This window comes from Molothrus aeneus, chromosome 2 (genome assembly GCF_037042795.1).
Source record: "Molothrus aeneus isolate 106 chromosome 2, BPBGC_Maene_1.0, whole genome shotgun sequence".
Classification (NCBI taxonomy): domain Eukaryota; kingdom Metazoa; phylum Chordata; class Aves; order Passeriformes; family Icteridae; genus Molothrus; species Molothrus aeneus.
Genome location: NC_089647.1, coordinates 101,509,739 through 101,533,807, shown reverse-complemented (window position 1 = coordinate 101,533,807; position 24,069 = coordinate 101,509,739). Strand labels below are relative to the sequence as shown.

Below are 24,069 nucleotides of genomic sequence, written 5' to 3'. Positions count from 1 at the left end.
TAGCTGTCTAATGGGTTGTTTTGTTTTATCTGCATTGCATGATTCTTCTTCCCTCCCCCCCAAATATATCAGCCATTTCTCAGTGATAAGATAAGGAAGCTTAATATAGACCTGCCAAATAAATCATATGAAGGAACTGTCTGTTTCAAAACAGGGAAAGCCATTGGTCTTGCTGCTTCTTTCACCTATCTGCACACACACACGCAATCCCAATGCAAATTGAAGTTCTTCCTATTTTTCAGCCCTTTCTCTTGGGACAGCAGCTCTCAATTTTCTGTCCTACTGAGATGCCTTGCACCAGGTTTCATGAGGTGACATGCATTGTTTCATTTCTGTGACTGTTTAACCTCAGCCATCTGAACACCAGTCATGTGCCATGGAGTATTTCAGAACTTTCTGAACAACTTTCAACTTCTAGCTCTCTTCCTTCCCTCACCTCCAAGAATTTGTAGTGACAAGCATCAAAAGCTTTTGTCATGTTTTAGCTCCATGGGTATGTTCACCTTGGGTTGAGAGAGCTTCTTTACCTTTTCTGCCATACAGCTGCAAACTGGCAATCAGGATTACAGTAAACTCTCAACCTCTGGGTTGGTTTGGTTTTTTGTTTCGTTTTGTTTTTAATTTTTCTTACTTTTAAGATTATTTGGAAAAGGAGAGGAGATTTCCTTCAAGCCAGTGCTGAGAGGGAGGGTCCTTGCTAAGGGCAGGGGCACGTGTGTGTGAGGCAGATATCTCAGGTATGGAGAGGGCAATTTGATGCCCATTAAAGGTGAGGAGGGCACGTAATAGAGTGGTCTCTGCTTAGAGAGACATGGCTGTGGTGGAGCCAATTCAGGCTCTTCAAACTGCTCCTATCTATTTGAGCCACTTTGTGGGGCCAGCACCAAGGGGGGTTGTGTGTATGTGTGAGAGACATAACAAAACAGCATTTCCTGTGAGTATCTGTGCTGTCTTTGGGTTTAGCAGTTAACTTGTTAAAACCTTTTATTGCTTGTTCATGCAATGATTTTGAATTGTGTTTCTGCTTTTTATCAACAAGGTTACTTCTCCCTCAGCCATTCTGCAGAATGAGGTCTTGAAGTCAGTGAAGATGATCACAGCTGTTTAAAGCATGTTGCCCTTTTTGGCCTAGTTCTGTCACCCATTTTACCATGTCTGTTCCTAGATTATACTCGGAACACATCCCTGCCACTGCCCATCCATGGGGAGCAGGCTGGCAGTAGCAGCAGTGAGCACGGCTCTGTTTCACCAGACTCTGATGTACAGCATGAGGTGTTTTTTGAAAGGCCAAAGAGATCCATTTCAGAGATTCAGACAAAGCATCCCATTTCTCATTTACTAAGGTAAAATATTTGCTTCTCACTTGACACCCTTGAGGGATTCTGTGGATATAATTCACATTTTATTTTATCTGATGGCAATTTTTTCACATAATGGTTAGGTAAACACATGTTAATCAGGAAGTTTAGATAGATAGATTACCAGTTAATGTAAATATTGTCTATGTTTAATAATGAACAATCATTCCTCTCCTTTAAGGTTTCCATGTACTTTTACACTTTTCTTCCTCCAGTGAGTAAATGTCAGTGGTGTTATTGATTGAGTTGATACAGATTTAGGAGTTAAATGAGGATTTGACCCTTCCATGTACTCATGACAAAATGGGAAGCAGAAATGCAGTTCTCCTTCTCCCAAAGTACAAAGCAATACTTTCAAATGAGTGTGTTACAGTATGGGTCCAGAAAAAAATGAGTAGTTTCAGCTTTCCTCCCCAAAGCTGACATTAATGCCAGCTTCTTAGCAGGGGGAAATCAGCCACGTGGGTTTTGAGTCAGCAGAGGATCTGAACCGTCTTCTGTCTCAAAATTAGCATTTACCAGTCTGATCAATCTGCTGCTGTAGTTTGAACTGAGTTTTCAACCCCAGAAGTGTCCTTGCTCCCTTCTGGCAGTCCTGGTGCTTTGCTAATGCTGAGGTCTCTCTTGTGCCTGTGCTGGGTGGCTGCCACAGCGTCCCTGACGAGGGCTCGGCCTCGGAGGACAGGAGCGCCTCGCCCTCCGTGGAGGACAAGGATTCCGGGCTGTTCCTGCTGCGCAAGGACAGCGAGCGCCGAGCAATCCTCTATAAAATCCTTAAGGAAGAGCAGGACAAAGTTGCTTCCAATTTGCAGGAGTGTATTGCACAGGTAATTTCACTTCAGCTCACCTCTTCCCGTGTCAAAGGGAAAATAATGAGCCAAGTCATATTATTCCTTTTCTGAAAATGAACAAATGAAGGTGTTTGGATTGTTCCTTCTGGGTATCTTTAATCTCTGAGACCTGTAACTGTGTGAACTGTTTGCTGTTGTGTGAATGGGTAGCAAACACCACCTTTTGGCTGCTGATGGGCTCTTGGGGTTATATGAGGGAGAGGTTTGGGTATTTGATGTGGGATTGTGGAGAGCTGAGGTTGGTGGGTTGGGTGGTTTTCATGTTGTCTTTTCTTTGGGCTTTTAAGGACATGGAGCTAAAACACCACATGGTGTTAGGTATGTTCTGCTTTAAAGGTAGAGACCTGATTAACAATTTTTAAGAAAATGTTTGTTAACTAGGTGCCAGGATCACAGTATGTGAATCTTAAAAAAGCTAAGGTAGATTTTCTGAAGAGCGGAAGGTGGGGTGGGAAGGTTTAGTTACTGTGAAGAGGAGCAAGAAAAAAAATCATAGAATGGTTAATGCACACCCAGGCATTGCCACACACCTGTAACAGCCTTTCCTTCTTAATGTCTGCTTGTGATGAGCCTCTCTGGTGAATCTGACTTTTGCTCATACCCTTGTCAGTGATTTTTGGGCAATCTCCAGCACACTTGTTCGTGACACTGTCCCATATTTATTTTTACTAAAGCTCTGTTTTTTCACCTGGACCCATAAAGGGGAGTGTGCTGACTCTCGGTGTGGTGTCCCCAGCCAGCTGTTGACATTTGTGGCTCAGCTGTCAAGCCCTGCTGCTCCAAGGTCAGCTCTGCACAGCCCAGGGTTTGCTCCTTCCTGTGCTCCCTTCCACAGCAAACTGCACCACAGGGGCTCCTGTAGGGCTCTACAGACCACAAACTCAGGCTGGGGAAGCAACTGGGATACATTTCTGCTCTAAGCTTAAACTGCAAAACAGCTGATAGCCTTACAAACAATTAAAATTCAGAGTCAGAAATAATCAGGGCTCCCAGCATTTTCCACAATGAAGGATTATTTAGTAGCAGCAAGTGCTGGTTCGGTCTCCAGCTGTTTTGTAGCACTGCTGTAATAATCTCTTTTCCATAATTTATGTACTAGTCCCTCTACCTTTTAATTACAGAGGTTGTTCTTACAGACATTTGGATGGCTTTAACTGTAGGGGTTATGGACTGAAAATCATAAAATAAACACTGGTGAATCACTGTGTCATTTTAGACCTTTTTTTGACTTGAGATAAATGCATATATAAGCATACTTTTATTCCTAAAGAAATCAAATATCTGCATGATTAGAGAGAAATCCAGATTGAGAAAGGATAGTATCTAAAAAAATCGGGTATCTTAGTGACTCATTTTGCTGTTTTTATGGAGGAGAGCTGCCCTCTGCAGTACATTACAGGAATGCCTAGATATCATTTGGAACCTCTTCCCTTTATGACAACCACAGTAGCAGTAGGTTTACAAGGGTTTTTTGAAAACAGAAATTACTTTTTTTTTTTAAAGAAATGATAAAAACTAGAGACTTTGCAGAAAAAAAAATTCTATGATTCAGTTCATCAATGTGAAATATACAGAAGAACTATGTAACCCTAAGAATATTAATGCTACTAAATAGATGTTTAATGACTCTGGGATTCATTTGATATACATTCATTATCTTTTCTCCAGAGTTCTGAAGTACTGCAACTTTCAGTGGACCACATCAAGCAGATTATTGGGATTTTAAGGGACTTCATACACTCTCCTGAGCAGAGAGTGATGGCTTCTACAATATCCAAGTTGAAAATGGATTTGGACTTTGACAGCACTTCCATCAATCAGATTCATCTGGTGCTGTTTGGATTCCAGGATGCGGTGAGTTCCTTTTCTGGTGTAGGGGCAGAGGAATTCTTTGAGGTATCACAGAATGCTTTAGGTTGGAAGAAATCTTAAAGATCATCTATTTCCAACCCCCCTTCCATGGGCAGAGGCACTTTCCACTACATCAGGTTGCTCCTGAACAAAGCTCATGCCAGGGGTTTGCAGCTTCTCCACCGTTCCTCTCCCTCCTTGTACTGTAGAAGAGTTTGAATGTCACAGTCTGGTTTGAAATGGTTTGAAAGCTGTAGCCTAAAACTGTCAAATCTGTTGATTAGACTTGAAAGGTGGGAGGTTTTTAGTGCTGCATGCAGTTTTTACCTTATAAAGCTTATTATGACTACTGGAAAATAAGATTCTCTTTCCTAAGGTGTGAGCAAATGGTGTTTGCTGCTACTTTTTCAGGTGAACAAAGTGTTAAGAAATCACTTAATAAGGCCCCATTGGATGTTTGCAATGGATAACATCATCCGCCGTGCAGTCCAAGCAGCAGTCACTATTCTTATTCCAGGTAAATCAAAGCAGCTGAAAAGAATCCTTTTATTAAAAAAAAGATGTTCTGCATATCAAAGAGCTGTAGCAAATGGAGCAGTTCAGATGTTTACTCTTTCAGCATGCATTAACTGCACCCCATGTGCTACTCATCAAAAGACATGGGGTCAGAGTGTTGCAGAGAAAGAAGTGTTGATCTGGAGGATTAATGCTGTACTTGCAGTACAAAAGCACATAATGGGGAAATAACCAGTAGTTCTGCACCCCAGTGTGGTCCAAACATGACCAAAAAAAGGCAAATTAAATTCAGTCCAAGCTGGAGATTTTCTAGTAAGAAAGAAAATTATTCTGTATACATTAATGACATCCAGCATGGTTAAGACTGCACAAGTCTGGTTATGTGTTCTGAAAAATTATTAATGAGCTTAAAAATTATTAATGGAGCAGATGTGTAGAAGGGAGTGCATCAGTATGAGGAAGAGGATGATTCTGGCCCATAGATGGACAATAGGGAAAACCACCAGGAAGATAAATGTCTAAGTACTGTCTAGGAATGAGTTAAGTTGGAAATACTTAAGTAGTTTTGTAACTGTTTAAAATGCTGAGCACCCCGTCCAGTATAGGAATGTTCTGAGTGACTTAGTAACAGTGAGCCCTTTCAGTCCAAAGTTGCCATGGCTTTTAAAGCCAAATTGGCCAAATTTTTTAGGACTTTGTACAAGAAAAATCACAGCTGTTCTTTGGTAATAAGGGTGGCCACCTGCAGCAAGTTCTGAGAAGTGGGGCTAGAAATTCTCCCTGGAGAAGAGGAATGCTTCCTCTTTGGCCCAGGGCATTAGGGAAAATTACTATTTTTTTTTTCTCTTACTATTTAGGAAAAATGGAAGCTTTCAGGGGTTTCTCCTTAACATATTTTACTGACTGTTTTATTACTCATCTCATGATATTTGTCCCCACTACGACTATGACCTACAGCTCTACCTTTGCTGGTGCATTGCTCATTCCAGAACCAATGCCAGAGAACCTGTGCTCCAGCTCACAAAGGCTTCACTACCCCCCTGCTCAGTGCTGCAATAAAGCACATTATGCAAAGTCTTCCCCACCCACAGTAGTGAAGAAAAAACTGCACAACCTCTGAAGACACAATTACCAAAAGAACCTTGTTCTTCCCCTCATTCTTTTTACCAGAGCTTCACACTCACTTTGAGCCAGCATCAGAAACTGAAGGTGGGGACAAGGACACTGATGAAGTGGAGCAGAGTTTCCAGCCCTCTGAACAGAACGGGGCTGAGGACGCTGCCATCACATCGGGGGTCAGCAGCCTCAGTTCTGAGGTGTCACACAAGGCTCAGCAGCAGCTCAGCCAGGAGCTGGGCAGACTTAAACATGACACCTTAAGGTAAATCTCCTCTAAAGACTCTGGATGTAGTTTCAGGCAGTCTTTGAAAAGCTACACTGATGGGTACATATTTACCCATAGTACTGCTCACCTATTGCCTTGCAATAAAGCCTTCCAGGAACACAGGTGGATTTGGAATACAGTGGCAGTACAGTATTGCAACTGAACATCATTCAGTACAGCTTTTCTTTCTGTGTAATTATTCTGTTAATTGCAGAATGTCACATTGGATTTCTACAGGGAAGTAATTAGATTTGTGTAACTGTGCCCATTTCCTTCCTGCTCCTTGGATGCCCCCTGACTTGGTGTCAGTGCCTCAAAGCTGTTCCTGCAAGGAAAGGCCACAGCAGCTCTGTCCTGGCTCACGGGACAGGCTGGCCACTCATTAGCACCAGCAGAGCTCAGCAGAGCCCTGCCCTGTTTCTCATGGGTTACATGTGTAGGGTGCTGCCAGCATGTTAACAGCTGAACTTCCCATTCTTCTTCATGCATGTGATGTAAATCTGTGATCAGAAAGTCCCTGGTAAAACGTCAGTGTTACATTGTTCAGTAGTAAATTACAGTATAAAGGCAGCAACTCTGCCCAGGGAGGCTGCAAAACAGTAGGAACAGAATTTATGAGCTATTTACTAAATTCTGCAGGTGAAAGCCTTCAAGTGGCACCCCTGAGTCTCAGACAACCAAAATGAAATCTCTAAGCCATTAGAGATGTTATTTATGACAGTACCCCTCACAAATGCCTCTGTCCTGTGGTACTCATTAAAAATGATCTTTTTTTCCATTAGTTTTATACTCAGTGTGGTTGCATTTAATCTTTCTTATATTCTACAAGGCTTTTGGAAAATCTCATTCAGAAGGAGAAAGAGTATCAGACCCTCTTACGACAATCTTTGGAGCAGAAGACTCAGGAATTACAATTGCTTCAATTAAAACTTAAACCCAAAGGTATGAGGAGACATTGCAGTTACACAAAAACATATGAAATCATGTGTTTGTTGAAAGGATGCAAAACCATACAGCTTAAGCTTCAGTTACCTGAAAACAATCACTTTTGCCCTAGTTGTGAGGTGTATTAACCTTTGTTTTCTGTTAAAGATTCCCAGCGGTCTGCAGCAACTTTCAGAGAGAATGCAGACCCTGAGCTCATGAACTGGCTGAAACAACAAGGAGCAGACTTGGATACCATTAAGAGGGTAAAAATAAATCACATTAAAAAAACCTCATCATTTTAGTCATAATTAGCAGTTTGATTTCAAATAAGGAGTATTTATTTATGAATAAATTTGCCTTTTAGTTTGCTGAAGAAGATTACACATTAAGTGCTGTCCTTAATGATATCACCAAAGATGACTTGTGGTATCTTCAGCTGCGGTAAGAAAATACTCTTTTGTTTACTGTTAAGAGCTTAATTAATGTATTTTGTTAAAAACCTTTTAAAGTTTGGTTATTTAAATAGGTCAGTGACAGTTCAGGGGCAACTGCCATCAGTTTCCTCTCAGATTTTCTGATAAAAGTTTTTACAACTGACACAACTACACCAAGGATACTTTGAGCCATCTGCTTTGGCATTTCTCCAGGTTGGGACCTTTTTTTGCACCCTTCACAATGAAATAATATGAAAATAATTAATATGTAATCATGTGAAAAACAGGCATAAAGAATTTATTTTTTCTACCCATTGATTCAGGTCCTTTTCTCATCATTCTGTTAACGCCTGGCTGACCTGAAAGAAGTTTTAGCTATAACCTTAACAGTGTAGTTTGTTATGTACTGTCATAACCAGTCTATCCTGGGGATTTCTCTGGTTTACTTCTTGCTCAGTTTAAGGCAGTGGAGATGAGGGAGCTCTCCCTAACTGATCTCTCCATTTCCCTTCATGCAGGGGGGGTCTTCGCTGCAGAATCTGGAATGCAATCCTGAACCACCGACAAGCATCCGGCAAGACCTCAGTGCAGGTCAATGCTTTGGAAGAACACAAAAAGGGAATAAGCAAATGAAATACATTCCCAGCACTTAAACTGTTAGGTGTATATATTTGTATGTACAGTGGCCTTGCAGGTTTTGCACAGTTATGTAGCTTGTTTGACCATCAGTGTAATGCACAGTGAACAGTAACAGCTTTTTAGACAGTGTCAGTGCATGTAAGTTATTTATGACAAGACTAAAGCATACGATGCCTGTAGGTGGAATACAAGACATTAGGAGAGAAAAAAACCCACCTGAATTGGCTTCAGCACTGTGAAAACTGTGAACTTTAAAATGTGTTACTTCTGCTGGCTGATGGTTTGAGCAGGGGGGGGGATATGCTAGAGCATGCCACCTCATTGTAGATGGATTTATACAGCTTTTTGTATTAAAGCTACTCTCACTGAACTACTGAGAAAAGCCTGGTGTGATGTTTTCAATTAGTGACTTTTCTGCAGCACAACCAGAGCATGTAAATTGTATTTTTGGTGGGGTTTCTGGGAAAGAGTTCATGAAACAAAACAGACCGTTAGATAAAGGTTGGTAAAGTTCAATTTTTATTTTTCTTTTTACACTGTACTTAACACATACAGCGATCCAAAGAAAGTCAGTAAAGCAAATATATAGCACTTTAAATAAACCACTTTCTCTCGACTTAGCTTCTTCTGAAACATTCAGCACGTTTAAGAAATTCCATACGCAGATGGATTTCCTTACACATTTCCTCTTTTGAAAGAGCTCTTAAATAAGCTTAAGAGTTGTTTATTATAGTTCCTGTAAATGCATTCACTTATTCATAAGAATAAGTTACACCAATAAAAAGCCTTTAGCTGACAGACTTGTACTTTATCCACTGGTTTGGGCCACGCACTTCAAAGGGTGGCTCATTGAAGTAGATGTGGTGACCCAGTTCTTCCAGGGGAGGCTCTGGGTCAGTGGTAGCAAACTGAGCAGCTTCCTCTATCTCCTTCCTTACTGCCACATCAATTTCCTAAACCAGAAATGCATGCTTATTAGACGACAGCTCAGAAAAAGCATCATGATTTTGAATGTAAAGGCCATGATAACGTATCAGTCAGAATCAGTTAACAATTACTAGAACTATAAAATCAAAAACGTTTTAAAACTCCTTCCCTACTAAACTGCATAATTTTGGGTAGTACTGGTACCTTACTGACCAAGGAACATGACCCCACTGAGCCTAGGGGGCTCCTCAGGGTTAGAGAGTTCCTCACTCCTTCACTAGGATTCTTCACATTTGGTCATTTCCCTTTCCAAGACTCACCCCCTTCCTGGGGAGTCAAGAAAGCCCAGGTAATTTTGATTTCTATCTGTTAGCAAATTACACCCTCCAGCCTTACTTAGCACCCAAAAGCAAAAGGCCTTTCCAGCAGAACACAACTTCAGGAGCTGGTCTGCAACAAAACTTCACCTATAAAAGTTATGTTAAAGCAAACCTTAAAGAGCTTTAAAGAAAAGCATGGCATACTGCCCAGTGCTCTGCTTTCTGGAGATCATCAGTGTGTGACTGCTCAAGAGCTTCCTTACATAGCAACTCAAACCATACCTTTAGTTCTTCAACACTAGCAAGGTTGTTGTTGACCATTCTGTCCTTCAGCAAAGTAATGGGATCACTTTTGCTTCTCACTTCTTGAATTTCTTCTCTAGTACGATAGCTAAGAACGAGACAGGCAAAGACATGAGTGCTGGAGCAGAGTGAGGTCTGGACACAGCTCACTTCTAGAAAAAGAGTCCAAAGAGGTGGCAGGGATGCAGTGACAACACAGAACATTCATCACCCAAAGGATGGCGCAGCAAGAGCCAGAGGTCTCCAGAGAGAGATCTGTAAATACCAATTGAGCAGAAGTAGCTCCAGACTCAAGGAAAAGGGGAGCAAACCCAGCCTGAAACAGTTATCCTGAAGGGCCTTATTTCCTCCTAACCCTTCCCCCCTATGGAGGGGGCTGCATGACATGCACAGGCTGCCAAGTCACTGCAAGTTTCCAGTGAAGAGCTGGGATACACCTCTACTTCATGCAGACACATGCAGCTTGATCAGTTAGAGCAATGCCCAAATCTCTCTAGCACCTGGATGTTTGTACTTTTAGGATGTGTTCTACTTGTCTGGGCAGTCCAAACTGTTCCTGTAATTTGACCTTACAGGATTTTAATCTTTTTAAAACCCCAGAAAAGCATGATGCTATTCAACCAAACCTTCATTAGGACACAGTGTAAGCAGAATTCATTAATAGAGAGCACAGAAGTTTTACTGACTTTGTGCTTGTTCTAAACCCACATCTTTTAATTCTGCATTAAAACGTGTGTTACATGGCTACGGATTATCAGCTGAGCAATGAGATGAGTGAGCAGGCTACTCATAGCAATTTCATTCTAACCTTTAAATGCATCTGACATCTGATTTAAACACTGAATTTCACAGTTTAATCTCTTAGAATTTGACCATCAGTACTTATTTTCAGTGAAAAGAAAGAAGAAAGAATGTGACAGTACCTTATTCCAGGGTCACTCATACTGTGGCCATGGTAACGATACGTCTGTAACTCCATCACAAGAGGACCCTTGAAATCAATAGAAATACTGAGTGTTGCCACCACGAGTGACCAACTTGTTACAGCAGCAACTATTTGCTTGAGCTGAATTGCACCAGTGATCAATTAGTTTTATTCAACAGGTTTTTCTCAGTTTAATTTACATTAGCACATCTAGTTTCACAGAGTAAAATGAAACCTAATTCTTCTTAAATGGAAAGCATGTGCTGATATTGTAAGCATTTATTTTCATGTTCTCATTGAGCAGCTTTACAATTTCCTTCCTTCCACCATTACTCAAAATATTTTAAATTACCTCACAGAACCTTCATTACTTCAAGTATTGAAAGTTTTCAAAACCAGTGTTACTGTACTTGGGTAACAGACACTAACATCGACTCACAAAACCTTTATTTCACTTTCCATTTCTTGTAAATATAGAATAATTATTACCTTCCTTGATGCTTCCCCTAACTAAACACAGAAATCACAACTGCCTGACAGTCATAACACCTTTCACAACAGAAAGTAATTGTGGTAGAAATGGGAAAAAATGACAGTATAAATAATAAGTGTTTGGTTAATACAAATTGAGGAACTACTTATGCAGGAATAGCTTGCAAGAATTCTACCCATGGGGAAAGAATGCCAATTACAGACTTACCTTTCCAGATCTGCAGTACTCAGCTGCAAACTTTACTGCTTCTCGGACACAGAGCACATCCATGCCATCCACCTGGTAATGAGAAAAGACACATTAAGGCAAAAAGATCCCAGCCTCCAAACTTCCACTCTCAGTACTTCCACAAGTGGAACAGAATTCAGCTTCAAGTAAATATATATAGAAATAAAAGAAATACCTCTGTCTGTGTTGTGTAGGTATGTGCACACACATTCCCCCTCAAAAAAAGCTGTACTCACCCTGAGACCTGGAATGAAGTATCCTCTTTTGTAGTAGTCAGTGCTGGCTGCAGCTCTTTCAACTGATGTTCCCATTCCATACCGATTGTTCTCACAGACAAAAATACAAGGCAACTTCCATAAGGCAGCCATGTTGTATGTTTCAAATATCTGGCCCTGAAAGAAAATTAAGTTACATCTCATCAGGGAGCTCAGCCTTCAAGCATTAGGCTCTACTGAAAATCCTTCAGTTGCAGAGGTCTAGAAATTGTAATACTAAAAGTGATCTGAAACCAGCCATTTGCTACAGGTAAGAAGGAATAAAAAAGAAGCTACATTATATAAGGCAATTTTCAACTCAACCAGTAGTTTACAGAAGTTAATTTTTAAGCCTGAATCAGTATCTGTGTTAGGGTACCACAAAACCTTCCACTTTAACTTAACTCAGGTATTTCAGCAACAGTCATAAAAATACTTGACAATTGATTTACCTGGCAGGATGCTGCTACAGCAAAGTTAAGTTTGACTGCAGTCAACTTTGATTGCTCTGAGTCAAATTCAGGGAAAACCATGAACTGACATCTCCACCTTTTGAAAGTGTGAAACTATCAGTGGTACACACAAATCACCAACTGCTTATCTGGCTTATTGTCTCAGCTGATAACATGAAGAGTCTGGCTGGAATATCTTGGCTGGAATATCAATAGTAACTGGCTCTGCCAGAATGCTCTGTCCTCTTCTCAGTCTTCAGAAACATGATTTACACATCTCTCTCTCCCTATCCAGCAGCACTGTCATCTTCACTGCCATCCTTCAGAGCTCTCCTTACAGCACAGACAGTTCAGGGTGCCACACTTAGGTGAGCTGTGCACAACTGGAAAGAGGGTAAAGAGTAACTGGAAATCCCTCCTCTCAAGACTCGAGTACCATTCACATAATTAACCATTAGCCTCATTCACTCTCTGTGTTCCAGAACAGAAGGAGCCAAAAACCTTTCCCTCCACTACAGCTACAAGGGCCAAACTCAAAACAGGGGTGGGGAAGGACAGATGTTTACACAGATCCAAAAAATGATAAAACACTGCAGGCACATGGAACATTCCTGATATATAAAGAGTACCTAGCAATTAACTTCTAAACTGTTCACCTGAATCACCCCTCTGAGGACTCCAAAGTTGTTGGAACACATCCCTGCTCAAACACCTAAGACAACTCAAATAAGAGGTGGCCATGTCCAAAATCTGCAACATGCCTGGCCACCTCCACGGAGTTCATCAACGCTGCCTGGGTTGCAGGTACACAGGGAGGGCAAAATGTGCTCTTCCACCCCTTGGAGTAAAGGCAGAGCTCACAGAGCACAGAAGGAAAATGGATTCCCCCCAGCCACGCTGCTTTACCTGATTGGCTGCACCATCCCCATACAAGGCCACGCAGATTTCATTTTTAGCAAAGTATTTACAGGCCAGAGCAATCCCAGCTCCAAGAGGAACCTGCCACAGAGTACAGGACAAAACATTTTAGACCAACATTTAAAAGAGTTGAAGATAGGCAGCCTGAGATCTTGAAGGAGACATTTAGGCTGTTAGAGACCTGCTCAACAAACAAGCTGTTACCCACCCGCTTCCCTTTGTTACAAATGTTATTGCAGCCAAAATATAAACATGAGCGGTATTCTCAATTTGAATTATTTTTGCTACAGTTTACAAAACAGTGAGAACACCAGAATAAGACATACCAGCCACAGAGCAATGGTATCTGCATACAAGCTCACAGAGCACAAAAACTGAGAGGAAACACTGAGAGGCAACAGGACACGAGCTAAATTGAGCTTGTGCTTTAAAACAGAAGTAATGTACATACCTGAGCACCAACAATACCATTGCCACCGTAGAAGTTTTTGGTATACATATGCATTGAACCTCCTTTTCCCTTTGCACATCCTCCTTTTCGACCTGAAACATGAATAACAAGCATCTTCTGTTTTGGAGGAAAAATACTGTAAAAATGGAAACATCTAATTCAGTTCCCAAAGGTAATAACACTAAGACCATGATCTGTGTGGAGTTAGGACATGATGGCCGCTCTCATGTTTAAGTTTACACTTAAACATCTCAGAAAACAAATAAGGGGGGAAAAGAGAACAATAACAAAAGCATAATTCTGGAAATATGGATGAGATTACAGTATTTCAAAACCAACCAAAAGTTTCAGTGTCCTACTATACAAAAGCACTTTCAGATAAATATGAGGTGTTTTTTTATAGACAACAAGTATATAATTACTTTTGGCTTCTGCAAGAAAAGTAAGAATAATGTTCCAAATTAGTTGCAATAATTTAGACTTGTTCTCCCTTTGACAATAACCACATGTAAAAATTACCAACAGGACACTAAAAAAAACCCCAACCACTACCAGCTCCCCATTCCACCCCAATACAAACATTAGTCACCCAACCCAGCTTTATTCAAGGTGTAGTTTGAAGACAACAAGTGATCCATGAAGCATTACAACAAACCCTATTTAAATGAGCCCATCTAAGAACACAGAATTTCTCATCAGCCCATTCCATTTCCTACTCTTTTCTGTCTTGTTACTATTCATAGAAGATTTTATTTTATTTCTAATACGCACAGCTTGTCTGGTTGGTTTTCTTACATTAGCCTTCGTGTTTATTTTAGAAGTGAGTCTCTTTCTGAAATTTGTACTTCTCTTTCTTACTTTGTAGTGGATCATTTTTATTATTGATATTTCTCATACCTTTCCTATGTTTATGGATTGGTTAATTGGCTTTGTGGGAGCTGTTACAGATTTTGCCAGCTAGGACCAAAGGAAAAAAAGTCTAATTCTAAGAAAAATAGTTTTACGAATAAGTGTAACTTACCTTTATCAAGCTCCCTCCACTTTTTGTACACTCCCTTCTTGCATGTTAGAATGTATTTAAAAATTCCTGATTAGCCAATGTTACTTTTTGCTACATTTTCTACTTTTCTTAGAACACAAACTCATTTCTCATGTAATTGTCAATTCTCCTGAAAAGTCCTTTTCTATAGCTTGTTGCCCCTAGGATCTTATCTACTGGTTTTATTTTGGGTCACTCTGCTTCCTTCTCCTTCAAAGATCTTTTAATTCTGTCATTGTAACTCATGCTGTCTTATAGTTTGGCATTTGTAGTTAAGATCCTTTTTTGCAAGAATGGGCTCTAGCAGCGGCTCTAAGAATTTTCCCCAAGTGTCATTTTCTGGAATAACTGTCTCTTTACCACAGCCACTCCTTCCCAACTGAAAGAGCCCCAGTAAAGTCAAGTATAATGTTAAAGAAAGCTATGTGTCATGAAATGTAAAAAAATCCCACTACATTATGACTCATATTTGTAGTTTCGGGGTCCATAGTTGGCTTCAGTCATGACAATCTTCCCATTTACTTTTTGACTTACCGGTATCCAGTGACACTTGGCAAATCAGTCACCACTGGATTCTGCAGATTGTGCACATTACAGATATGCATTCTTAGCACACACAGTTCTTAGTTTACAAAATCATACCACTTATCTAAGCCCCAAACAGGCTTTCCTATACTAACATGTCAAGCATGCAGATTCTTAGATCAAGTCTTTATTATACCAGTGATGCAAAAAGGCCTTCAAGCTCCTTGCATCCATTCACAGATCTCATAAGAGTTCATCAGGCTGATCTTCTCTTCCCTGCTCCAACCTCAACCCTATTCTTTTGCATCTCTCCTTTCTGAAAAATCTCTGCCTTGATTATTGCTTAATATACTTGTTACAGTCAAATTTTGCCAAATCATTCAGTTTATCATTACAGGCAAAGTTTACCAGTCTTCCTAAGACTTCATCAGCATAATTCTGAAAATCCAGGTCTTTCTCCTAGGAAGGATAGTGCCCTGTCCCACTGAGAGCAGATGCCTACCATCAGCAAGTTCAAACCTGCTGCAGCACAAAGAATCCAGCATATGGTATCCAGAAAAATCTTATGAATTTGTTCTTTAGAAGTACCAGCACTTAAATATTCCTGATTAGCTAATTTTCACAGTAAAAATCACTGATTCATAAAACTGAAACAACTGATCCATTCTGCTATGTCACTAAACTGCTTCTGAAGGCCCAGTAGACTTTGTGCATTGACATCACTTTGAATTTGAGAGAAGAATTCTGACACAAGCACAGTAGATGTGACCTCACTCTGCTGAGCACAAACCTGTAAGTTCTGCGAGAATCTCCCGGACAGGCACTCCCCGGGTGTAGGTGAAGCCGTGGGCTCTGTATGCTGTTATCACATGGTCTGTGGGCTTTATGGCAGCCTCAATCCCCACACAGCAGGCCTCCTGTTACACAGGACAGGCAAGGTTAGCAAGGAAGAAAAACACAGCTCCCACAGTCAGCACTGTGGCACACTGCTGATCCCACACACACCAAATGGTGGCAGGTCACAGGAGGAGCACAGATACAGGAGACTGACTTAAATCCCAAGGGTTGGTAACAGGCCTGGAGCTACAACAGCCTTCGGCTCTAAATTCCAACCTGACTGACTAGCAAAGGCACATGGGAGAGGAACCAGAATCTGCAAATATCTGAAGAATTTCCCCCCCCAATGAAGTATCTCAACAATCACAATTCAAAAACATCAGGGGATAATGGACAGACAGCAAAGTTTCAGTAAGTCCATGAAGGACTAGCAGAGGGGAGGAGATTTGGTCAATGGATGTTCAGGGGGTTAGGCCTTTGTTTGGGCAGTATGTTGGTGTAAGTCATTGGAGGCTGATGGTGGCGATTAGTAGGCTGTATAGTGTAATGTTAGCTCATAGGTGTTTGTGTGAGGAGAGGAGGGTTAAGGGGAGGAGTACTGCAGTTGGGGGGATAATTTTTAGCATTGTAGGAGGTTGAAGTTGTGTGGGTGGTCAGGGCCATGGGTTTGGGTGGAGGTTACTTGTAGGGCTGGCTAGCCCTGTGCCTGCTTTGCAGATGGAGAATCTTAGCATGAGGATAGCTTCTCCTGGCTGTTGCTTTTTAGTGGGCACATGATCCATGAGATACCAAAACAAAAGCCATCAATGAAACTTGGGGGGGGAAATGCAGGCCTTCAAGTGTGCTCATTCCTCACATTCAGCTGATCTTCAGCTGCACTGTGCCCTTCCCTGTCTTAGTGTCTCTCCTCCTCCCTCCTCTCATCCCTCTCCTTCTCTCACAATGGATACAGATAAACCAGTTCTACATTCTCCACTGTATTAAAAACCCTACATTAAATAAGCTAAGACAATATAAAAACCTCCTGGCCAAGAGTTCCTACCTGACCATCATATAAGTGGCAGAAGCCACGAATGATCTTCTGCTTGTAGAGCTGGTCAGACTTGAGCTCCATGCGGCGGATGGTCTGCATGGTCTTGTAGTACTGGAGCCCCTCCTCCCGAGTCATCACCGCCGTGGTGCCCGGCCCCTCCTCCAGCCGGTGGAGGTCACATTGCTGCACGTTAAACAAGTCATCATGTCCTCAAAATCATTCATCCTACTTAGGAATATTACTTAATTTTTTAATGATCTGCCATTTTAAAATTCAGAGTGTAAGAGGTCAGGACAACTGCGCACTGTTTCAAAACTCAGGGAAATAAAACCCTTACTTTTAATAAAGACAGATTTCTTCTCAGAAAATAAAGCCTCATTATTCCTAGAAGCAGAAGATGAACTAAAGTCCTCCAGCAATATGGCAAAAAGCACATTTCCATGGTTGTTGCACACTAAATACTAGGTAAGAGCTACAGAGGCTTAGTGAAAAGATAAGAAAGATCAAGAGTTTCCTCTGTTAAACAGTTTGTAAGATCTGGCCCTAAGAATGGCCATCACCTCTGCTACCTCTGCGATAAACAGTAAGTTCAGTGGAAGAGACTAAACAAATTACTGTGTCAATGCAGATTAAATGGCCAAAATACTTATATATAGGTTAAAGACAGTTTCTATCAAATCAAAAATCACTCCAGAGCAAATCCACTGACACCCAGATGAACTGGATATAACACCTGGGCACACTACTCAAGACAGCTCTGCTTCAAAGTTCACAGAACAACAGAAACTCTGGAGTCTTGTTATCAACACAGGATCAAATATTAAACCTTGTATCTACTCAAAAAAGAATTTTCATATAAACATATATTCCTTCCCTTCCACCTGAAAAAATGTTCATGCTTCACAGGCACAGCCAAACAGGGAGAGGGTGGAAAACAACACAAGTTATTTCCTTCAGATTTTCCTTCATCGATTCCTGAATGAAACACCAGCCCAGAAGCTACTGCCAATAGAAACATCACTTTTTCCTGAGACTCAGCCAGAGTGGAAAGCTGACAGAATATAACACACATTTTCTGAGCAGCACCAAGTCAAACATTGAAAAGATGCCATATTTTTTCCTCAAAAACCCACACAGACTTCAACCAGCTGCATCTTTGGGATAGACTGCAAACAACTAATTGTTTGAAAAGCATTAAGGAAACAGAAAGGTTCTTTAGCTCCTTTCTAACTCTGTTCTCACAGCTGCATTGTAATATAACAGCTGCAAAAAATCACAACCTCACATTCTTAAGAAACAAGTAACATTACCACACACTGCCAACACTGTACTTCCAGCTGCACTTAGTAACAGGTCAGATAGTGAGGGGTTTGGTTCTGGAAATTCAAACCATATTTTCTAACTGAAAAGAGATTTGGGGACCAGTCCATCAGGTTAAGATCTCTAACAAATGCTTACAAAGAATGCCAGTATTAAGTGTTCTTCTTCACCTTAATCTCAAATGTAGCTTCACTTGCGAAGTCTCCATAGTTACGGGATGCTACCATCACTCGAGAGGCCTTAAAAAAAGACAAAACCAAAGCATGAGCAGTGTTTAATGTAATTATCAAGTAAAAGTATGTGACTTTTCAGGTAATTTCTAAGAGTACTCCCAAACTGAGATAACTTATAAATTTATAAGACACAGCAGTTGCATATCCCATAAGACCTGGGAACTTTTATTCTGTATGCCAAAGTCTTTTAAAACCCATTATTTAAAATTAGGATTAGAAAAAGAGAATTTAAGATGGTAGCACCCTTGATTATCTAAAATAAACCCAGTAAGTTTCAAAACTTTTGACAATGAAGAGCATCAAAACCATAAAAATAATTGTTTATCCCTTCACATGCCAGGCCGATAATATAAGGAGAGACAGCCAATGCAGACTTTGATTGCTGACTCTCTGTGCTGATTGGAATTTTGATTAGATAGAACAAAAAAAACCAATCCAAAACCAACCAAACAAAAGGAATCCAGCAGATATCTGAAATATAAACTACTCACACTTTTTCTTTTTAATAGGAAGAGAAACTGGGGGAATTCAAAGCCATAACAATGGAGAGAGAGAGAATCATTTTAGTAACAGCATGGCCACTACTGTGGCCACTCTAAAAATGTGGAAACACAGAAGGTGCCTGAGGACACAAGAAACACAGAACAATAGAAAGGGTGGCACGGTAGGGGAGAGATAGGAAAGATGTTTAAGAATACATTACTGGTCCCTCTTAAAGAAGGAGCACAGGGTATTGACCAGTGAATGGTGGTGATTTTAGATGAGGAGCAAGTTTCTGTGCAGCATCAGACAGGATGGGCCCATGTCCATGCATGCACTGCGGCCACAGCGTAAGGAGCACTACATCTTTCATGGCAAGACTGTGCTGCTAATTAAGTTACACAAAAACTTCAGCAGCTCCTTCAGCCAGGGAATCCACATACATTTAGATGAAGGTAGATTCCACCAAAATTTTGAGAATGTTCAGGTCACCATCTCCAAAGAAGTTCTGACTGACATGTGTGAAGCTTGGGAGAAAATTCTCAACCCATGCTGGTTACCTCCTCTGTTGCATATCGATCAGATTTATCAGTAACACTGTTCCCATTCACCCTGCCCTGTTATCAGATTAAATATTTAGAAGTTTTAATTTAAACCCAGTTTCTAAACTATTTACCACAATGCATCAGTATTATCAGTGAAGAAAAGCTGTTTTACTCCTAGAGCTGGAAGTAAATCCACAGTTTGGATTCACAGTATCACAGAATGGCCAGGGTTGGGAAGGATCTCTTTAGCCCACCTGGTTAAACTCCCTGCTCTGTTCAGATTGAGGAGTCTGGACAAAAGTCCTGATATGTGGGCAGTACACCTATCAAAAGTAAACCTAGACCAGACTGACTGAGGCCTTACCTCGCTAACAGCTCCCTAGGTTAGCAGCGTTTGGAAGGAAAAAAAAATGAAGAAGAGTTAAGTAGCTGTATCAAATAATGAGGGGAGGAGAAGTCAGCAAATTATTATCCAGCTAGAACAGAACACTGCAAGTGGTAGTTTCTATACATGGAAATCCATCTGTACACTCTGGAGAATGCTCAAAGCACGTATGAGATACTGCTTTATGGATTAAGTCTACCTCTATTTATTTGGTAATTTATGCCTTCACTACAGAGACATAGGAACAATTAAAGACAAATATTTACATATTTGGTAAGCAGTTATTGAAATATCTGAACCAGATTTACTTTGGCATTCCAGTAGAACACAGCATCTCCAGAGCAGGCCAAGTACCTGTAGTAAGGGACAAATTTTAGGCACCCATATCTGCAGAATTTAATCTAGAGATTCTATTTGTGAAGTAGGAAATACTCCTAGATATGCAGCCCAAAGACAGATAGCAAGAGCTTCCAGTAAATTTTCTGCCCTGTGTTTTTCTGACGGATCCAGTCATCCACAAGCAGTGAATGCCTGGGTGAGAGATCTGCCTCAGAATGGGGGTGCAGCAGCACATCTGCTCTCCATAGCAAAAAGGCACCTGATTTCCAGTTACCTAAAAGTACCTTTTAACTCTGGTCTTGCCAACAAGTTTTCTTCAGCAGGGTTAATTTTTCTCATGGCCACAGTCATTACAGCGGAATAAGCAGCATGAAGTGGTAAAAGCACGATTTTTCACACAGTAAAGGTAAAATACAACAAATGACTCACACTAGTAACAAAAAAAATAACAAACTTTGAAACAAAATTCATGCAGAAGTTGAAAGGGGCTAAGCCAAGGGAGGTCGAGCAGTTCAGTCAGACGCTGAACTCCACTCGGGCCGAGCAGATGCCTCAGAGGGACCTGTGCAGTCCAAGTGTGTAGGAACAAGATCGATCAAAGCCCTGCGCCATAAAGGGCTTAAAAAGCGAGACGACCATTTTACTGTCACTTGGGATCGTCACGCAGAGTGGGGGAAGGAAAAACCAAGGTGGTGTTGTTTTTTTTTTTCTTCAATTTTTCATCAGTTTTTCTCCTTTGCAGCCGGAGCCACATTCCCAGGCAGCTCCCGCCGTCCCTCCCGGGCTGTTCCTGGAGCTGCGCCCCGCGCGCCCCTCCTACCCCGCACCACTCCCGGCCGGGCCGGCACCGGCCGCGCTCGGCGGCCGCACTCACCGTCCTCCCGGCGGCCGCCGGGCCCTGCAGCAATCGGGAGAGCGCGGCCAGCAGCATCTTGCGCATGGAGCGGGAAGGGAGGGCAGCGCCTGCCGCGGGGCCCGTCCGCGGCTCTCCTTCAGCCGCTGCCGCTGCCGCCGCCTCGGCCGCGACCGCCGCCTGTCCTGCGTCCCCGCGCCCTGCGCATGCGCGGGCCTGCGCTGCGGCGGCCCGGGCAGCGCCCCCTGCTGGGCGCCAGAGCCGAAATGTCATTAAAGGTCATTAAAGGTCAGCCATGAGGAACAGCTCGGATTGCCCCTCAGAGCGCGCAGGGCGGCCAGCAAGCACGGGCCCCTGCGTTAGGAAGAATTTTGGATCCTCTGAGGAATTTCTTCTCAGAAGAGGCGTGTTTCTTCTCAGAATTCTGAAAAGAATTTCTTTTCAGAAAGCGCGGTTAGGCACTGAAATGGGCTGCCCTGGGGGCTGGTGGGGTCACCGTCCCTGGAGGTGTTTAAGGAAAGAGTGGACGTGGCACTCAGTGCCGTGGTCCGGCTGACGTGGTGGGGTCGGGCCATGGGCTGGGCTCGATGGTATCAGAGGTCCTTTCCAGCCTCATTGATTCTGTGCTCAGGTTTGAGTGCTTAATGTGCTGCTCTGTGTGAGCACATTCCCTGGTTTTTAAATGCACTAAGTGTTGAAATGTTTTCCCTTTAAACGTCACAGGCATCCCTCCCTTGGGAAATACGCAGCAAAGTTAAGATTTAACTTCATGCCGCAGGGCCCTCCCACCGTGTGACACCTGCTGATCTCTCCAGCCAACCTCCTTTCTCCTGCCGCTGGCTCCAGGGCACACGAGGGGGGACAGCGGGACACGGGACAGACACGGCTGATGGGCTCTGCACTGCTCCCCTGTTCCTCCCCAAAAAACCCAGAGAGTAAATCTTGTTCGCCTGTTGGCAGCACAGGTGCTTGTGTCTGCTGAGTCCTGCAGGTTGCAAAAGCTCGAGTGATTGTTAAAGGCATAATTTCCAGTGAAAATGCGTCTCTCAAACTACACCTCACCTCCATCAGAGAGGACTGAAGGTGCCATCTGTTTCCAAAATACAGCCTCATCTGGATCCCCACTGTACTGTCCACCTTCTTCCTTGGCTTCCCCCATTCCATTAATAAGGACACTCGAGGCTAATGTGATTTTTCCCTCACTTTGTCGGTAGCACAGAGTAGGAAGGGAGCTAGCCATCTCTCATCTCATAAAGATGCTGTGAAGAAGCCTAACTTTTCATATATTTGGTTAGTTCTTACTCAGAAAAACAAACACAGGGTTGGTATCAGCTTGCTGGAGGACTGAAAATTAACCAAACTTTCTTCAGCTTCAAGAGCTGGTGACAGTGCAGGGCACTGGCAGTGCTCAGCATCTACCTTTGTGCTGCTGCCCTGCATGTTCCTTGACATATGCTTTGCCTTTAGATAGGCTGGGATGTATAAAAGAAGCAAAATAATACTACTGGTTTTCACATCTTAAAAAAAAGTCTGAAAATATTATCACTTTTGCAATTATAAAATCCGTCTGGGAGTAGCTGGATAGTGCTGTTTCCAGTGTCCCAAGGGATAAAGCAGTTCTTGCTAACACATTGGTAAAAGGCAAGTCTCTACTTGGAGCCTATTGTGGAATATTTATTGGCACGTAACATGTTGGAAATTTGAATTTTGCAAGTCATTTCTACACTACTAAGCAGATTTAGGCTTCCTTCATGAGGCAACAACATCAGCAACAGCAACTGACCTCCAGGAAAATAAAGGGCAAAATGAAAATATTGATCAGTTGTTTCAAAAGGCATTTTTCCTAGGGTGCCTTTAGTCTGTAGCAGTTTAGTGCTTGGAAAGCAAGTACTTGTCAGTCTCCAGCAGACTTGCTGGAGATGTTGTTCTGCAGGCAGGCAGTGGCTCTGCTGCTAAAGACAACATTATCCTGAAGGACTGTGTGTGATTCTCCCTGGGGCTTCCAAGGTGCTGTGACACCCCCAGAGGTTCCAGGACACTTTTGAATAGTGTAGACATCTGTCTGGAAATGTGCAGCCTGCATTTTTATCAGTCAGCCTGCACATTCCTGGAGAGATTGCTGATGGATTCATGCACATCAATGCTGTTCATACGCACACCAGTTACATCTGAGAGGCTCATGAAGCAGGCATAAGACTGTCCTGCCCAACTCAGGTTTATAGCAAGGCCAAGGAGCACCTGGGCTGGGCTGACTTGCTCATGGGAGGATGCTGAGGCTGTCAGAATTTCCTGGAGTGCATGGCAAAACAAGGATTCACCTTCTGCTTTTAATAGTTTTCACATTCTCCAAATGAGGTTCATCAAAAGAATGAAGTGTACTGGCATCTGTATATGACATAGGAAGCTTCTGGTAAACTCACATGCCAACTTCACCAAGCAACAGTATGAAATAATGGATTCAAGAGACCACTGAACAATTGTTAACTGGACAATTGCTCCCGCTCAAAAGAAAATTATTATTATTACTATTATTATTATTACAAAATAATCCATTCAATTCAATTTCAAGTTCAGTGTCATTACCTGTTCCTTCTCCTAATGAAAGAAAAAAAAGCAGAGCAATTTTTATAGTTACACAATTATAGACAGATGTTATCAACACTTCTAATGGTCATTGGAAATAGTTATTTATATAGAAAATGATACATTTTTGTCTTCGCTGGAAATACAGCAAAGCATTGGTTTATATCACCTCTGCCAATTTTTTACTTTTCATGGTATTTTATTAATATTCTTTTTTTTTCTTCATTAAAAGCTCTTAAAACATCCTGAAATTATTAAATTGTCCCACAGAAAACTAATGCAGAAAGCTAATTCATGAATGAGGTAAACATGAAGAGGAAAACAAAATAAAATCATAAGCAGAGAATGACACTAGAAAATAATTTCATGAAAGATGATTATGTAAGATTTCATAATGGAGTACCTTGCCATGTGTGACTTTAGTATTACATCAAGGGTGTGTTGTGTGGCTGTTGGCCAAAATTCATCATGTTCTATTGTTCTGGGTGTGATCCTAAAATGTTATTTTTCGGGTTGCAGCTGCTGTTACAAATGTCTGCCCTGGGATTGAAAGCAGAGGGGAGCATCCAGGACTCCCCGCAGCTCTCTGTCTGCATCCAGGTGAAAGCAATCCCCACCTCATTCCAGGAGCCAGAAGTTTGCTGCATGATTTTTCTTGCTCCTGTG

General features: G+C 41.9%; 2 protein-coding genes across 3 annotated transcripts in view; one reads left to right on the top strand and one right to left on the bottom strand.

Moving 5' to 3' along the window:
* Positions 1 to 8,342, top strand: part of MAP3K15 (mitogen-activated protein kinase kinase kinase 15) — an 80,529-nt gene extending 72,187 nt beyond the window's left edge. The window contains exons 21-29 of the mRNA XM_066571646.1: positions 1,166 to 1,343; positions 2,011 to 2,185; positions 3,878 to 4,063; positions 4,472 to 4,577; positions 5,747 to 5,957; positions 6,790 to 6,902; positions 7,053 to 7,150; positions 7,252 to 7,328; positions 7,840 to 8,342. Coding sequence (XP_066427743.1) covers positions 1,166 to 1,343; positions 2,011 to 2,185; positions 3,878 to 4,063; positions 4,472 to 4,577; positions 5,747 to 5,957; positions 6,790 to 6,902; positions 7,053 to 7,150; positions 7,252 to 7,328; positions 7,840 to 7,954 — 1,259 coding nt within the window. The 3' untranslated portion in view covers positions 7,955 to 8,342. The remainder of the gene's footprint in view (positions 1 to 1,165; positions 1,344 to 2,010; positions 2,186 to 3,877; positions 4,064 to 4,471; positions 4,578 to 5,746; positions 5,958 to 6,789; positions 6,903 to 7,052; positions 7,151 to 7,251; positions 7,329 to 7,839) is intronic.
* A 114-nt stretch (positions 8,343 to 8,456) lies between these two features.
* PDHA1 (pyruvate dehydrogenase E1 subunit alpha 1) lies at positions 8,457 to 21,019 on the bottom strand. 2 transcript variants are annotated; one of them, XM_066545407.1, is made up of 12 exons: positions 20,842 to 21,019; positions 19,608 to 19,622; positions 18,156 to 18,224; positions 16,675 to 16,848; positions 15,586 to 15,712; positions 13,232 to 13,323; positions 12,769 to 12,861; positions 11,393 to 11,548; positions 11,136 to 11,207; positions 10,434 to 10,501; positions 9,490 to 9,598; positions 8,457 to 8,913 (listed from the first exon to the last, which is right to left on the bottom strand). In XM_066545407.1, exons 1-12 carry the CDS (start codon positions 20,905 to 20,907, stop codon positions 8,749 to 8,751), a joined length of 1,206 nt encoding a protein of 401 aa, XP_066401504.1. In that variant the 5' UTR covers positions 20,908 to 21,019; the 3' UTR covers positions 8,457 to 8,748. The 2 variants fall into 2 exon arrangements, with proteins under 2 accessions (XP_066401504.1, XP_066401505.1); XM_066545408.1 differs by lacking the exon at positions 19,608 to 19,622.
* Positions 21,020 to 24,069: the final 3,050 nt, after the last annotated feature.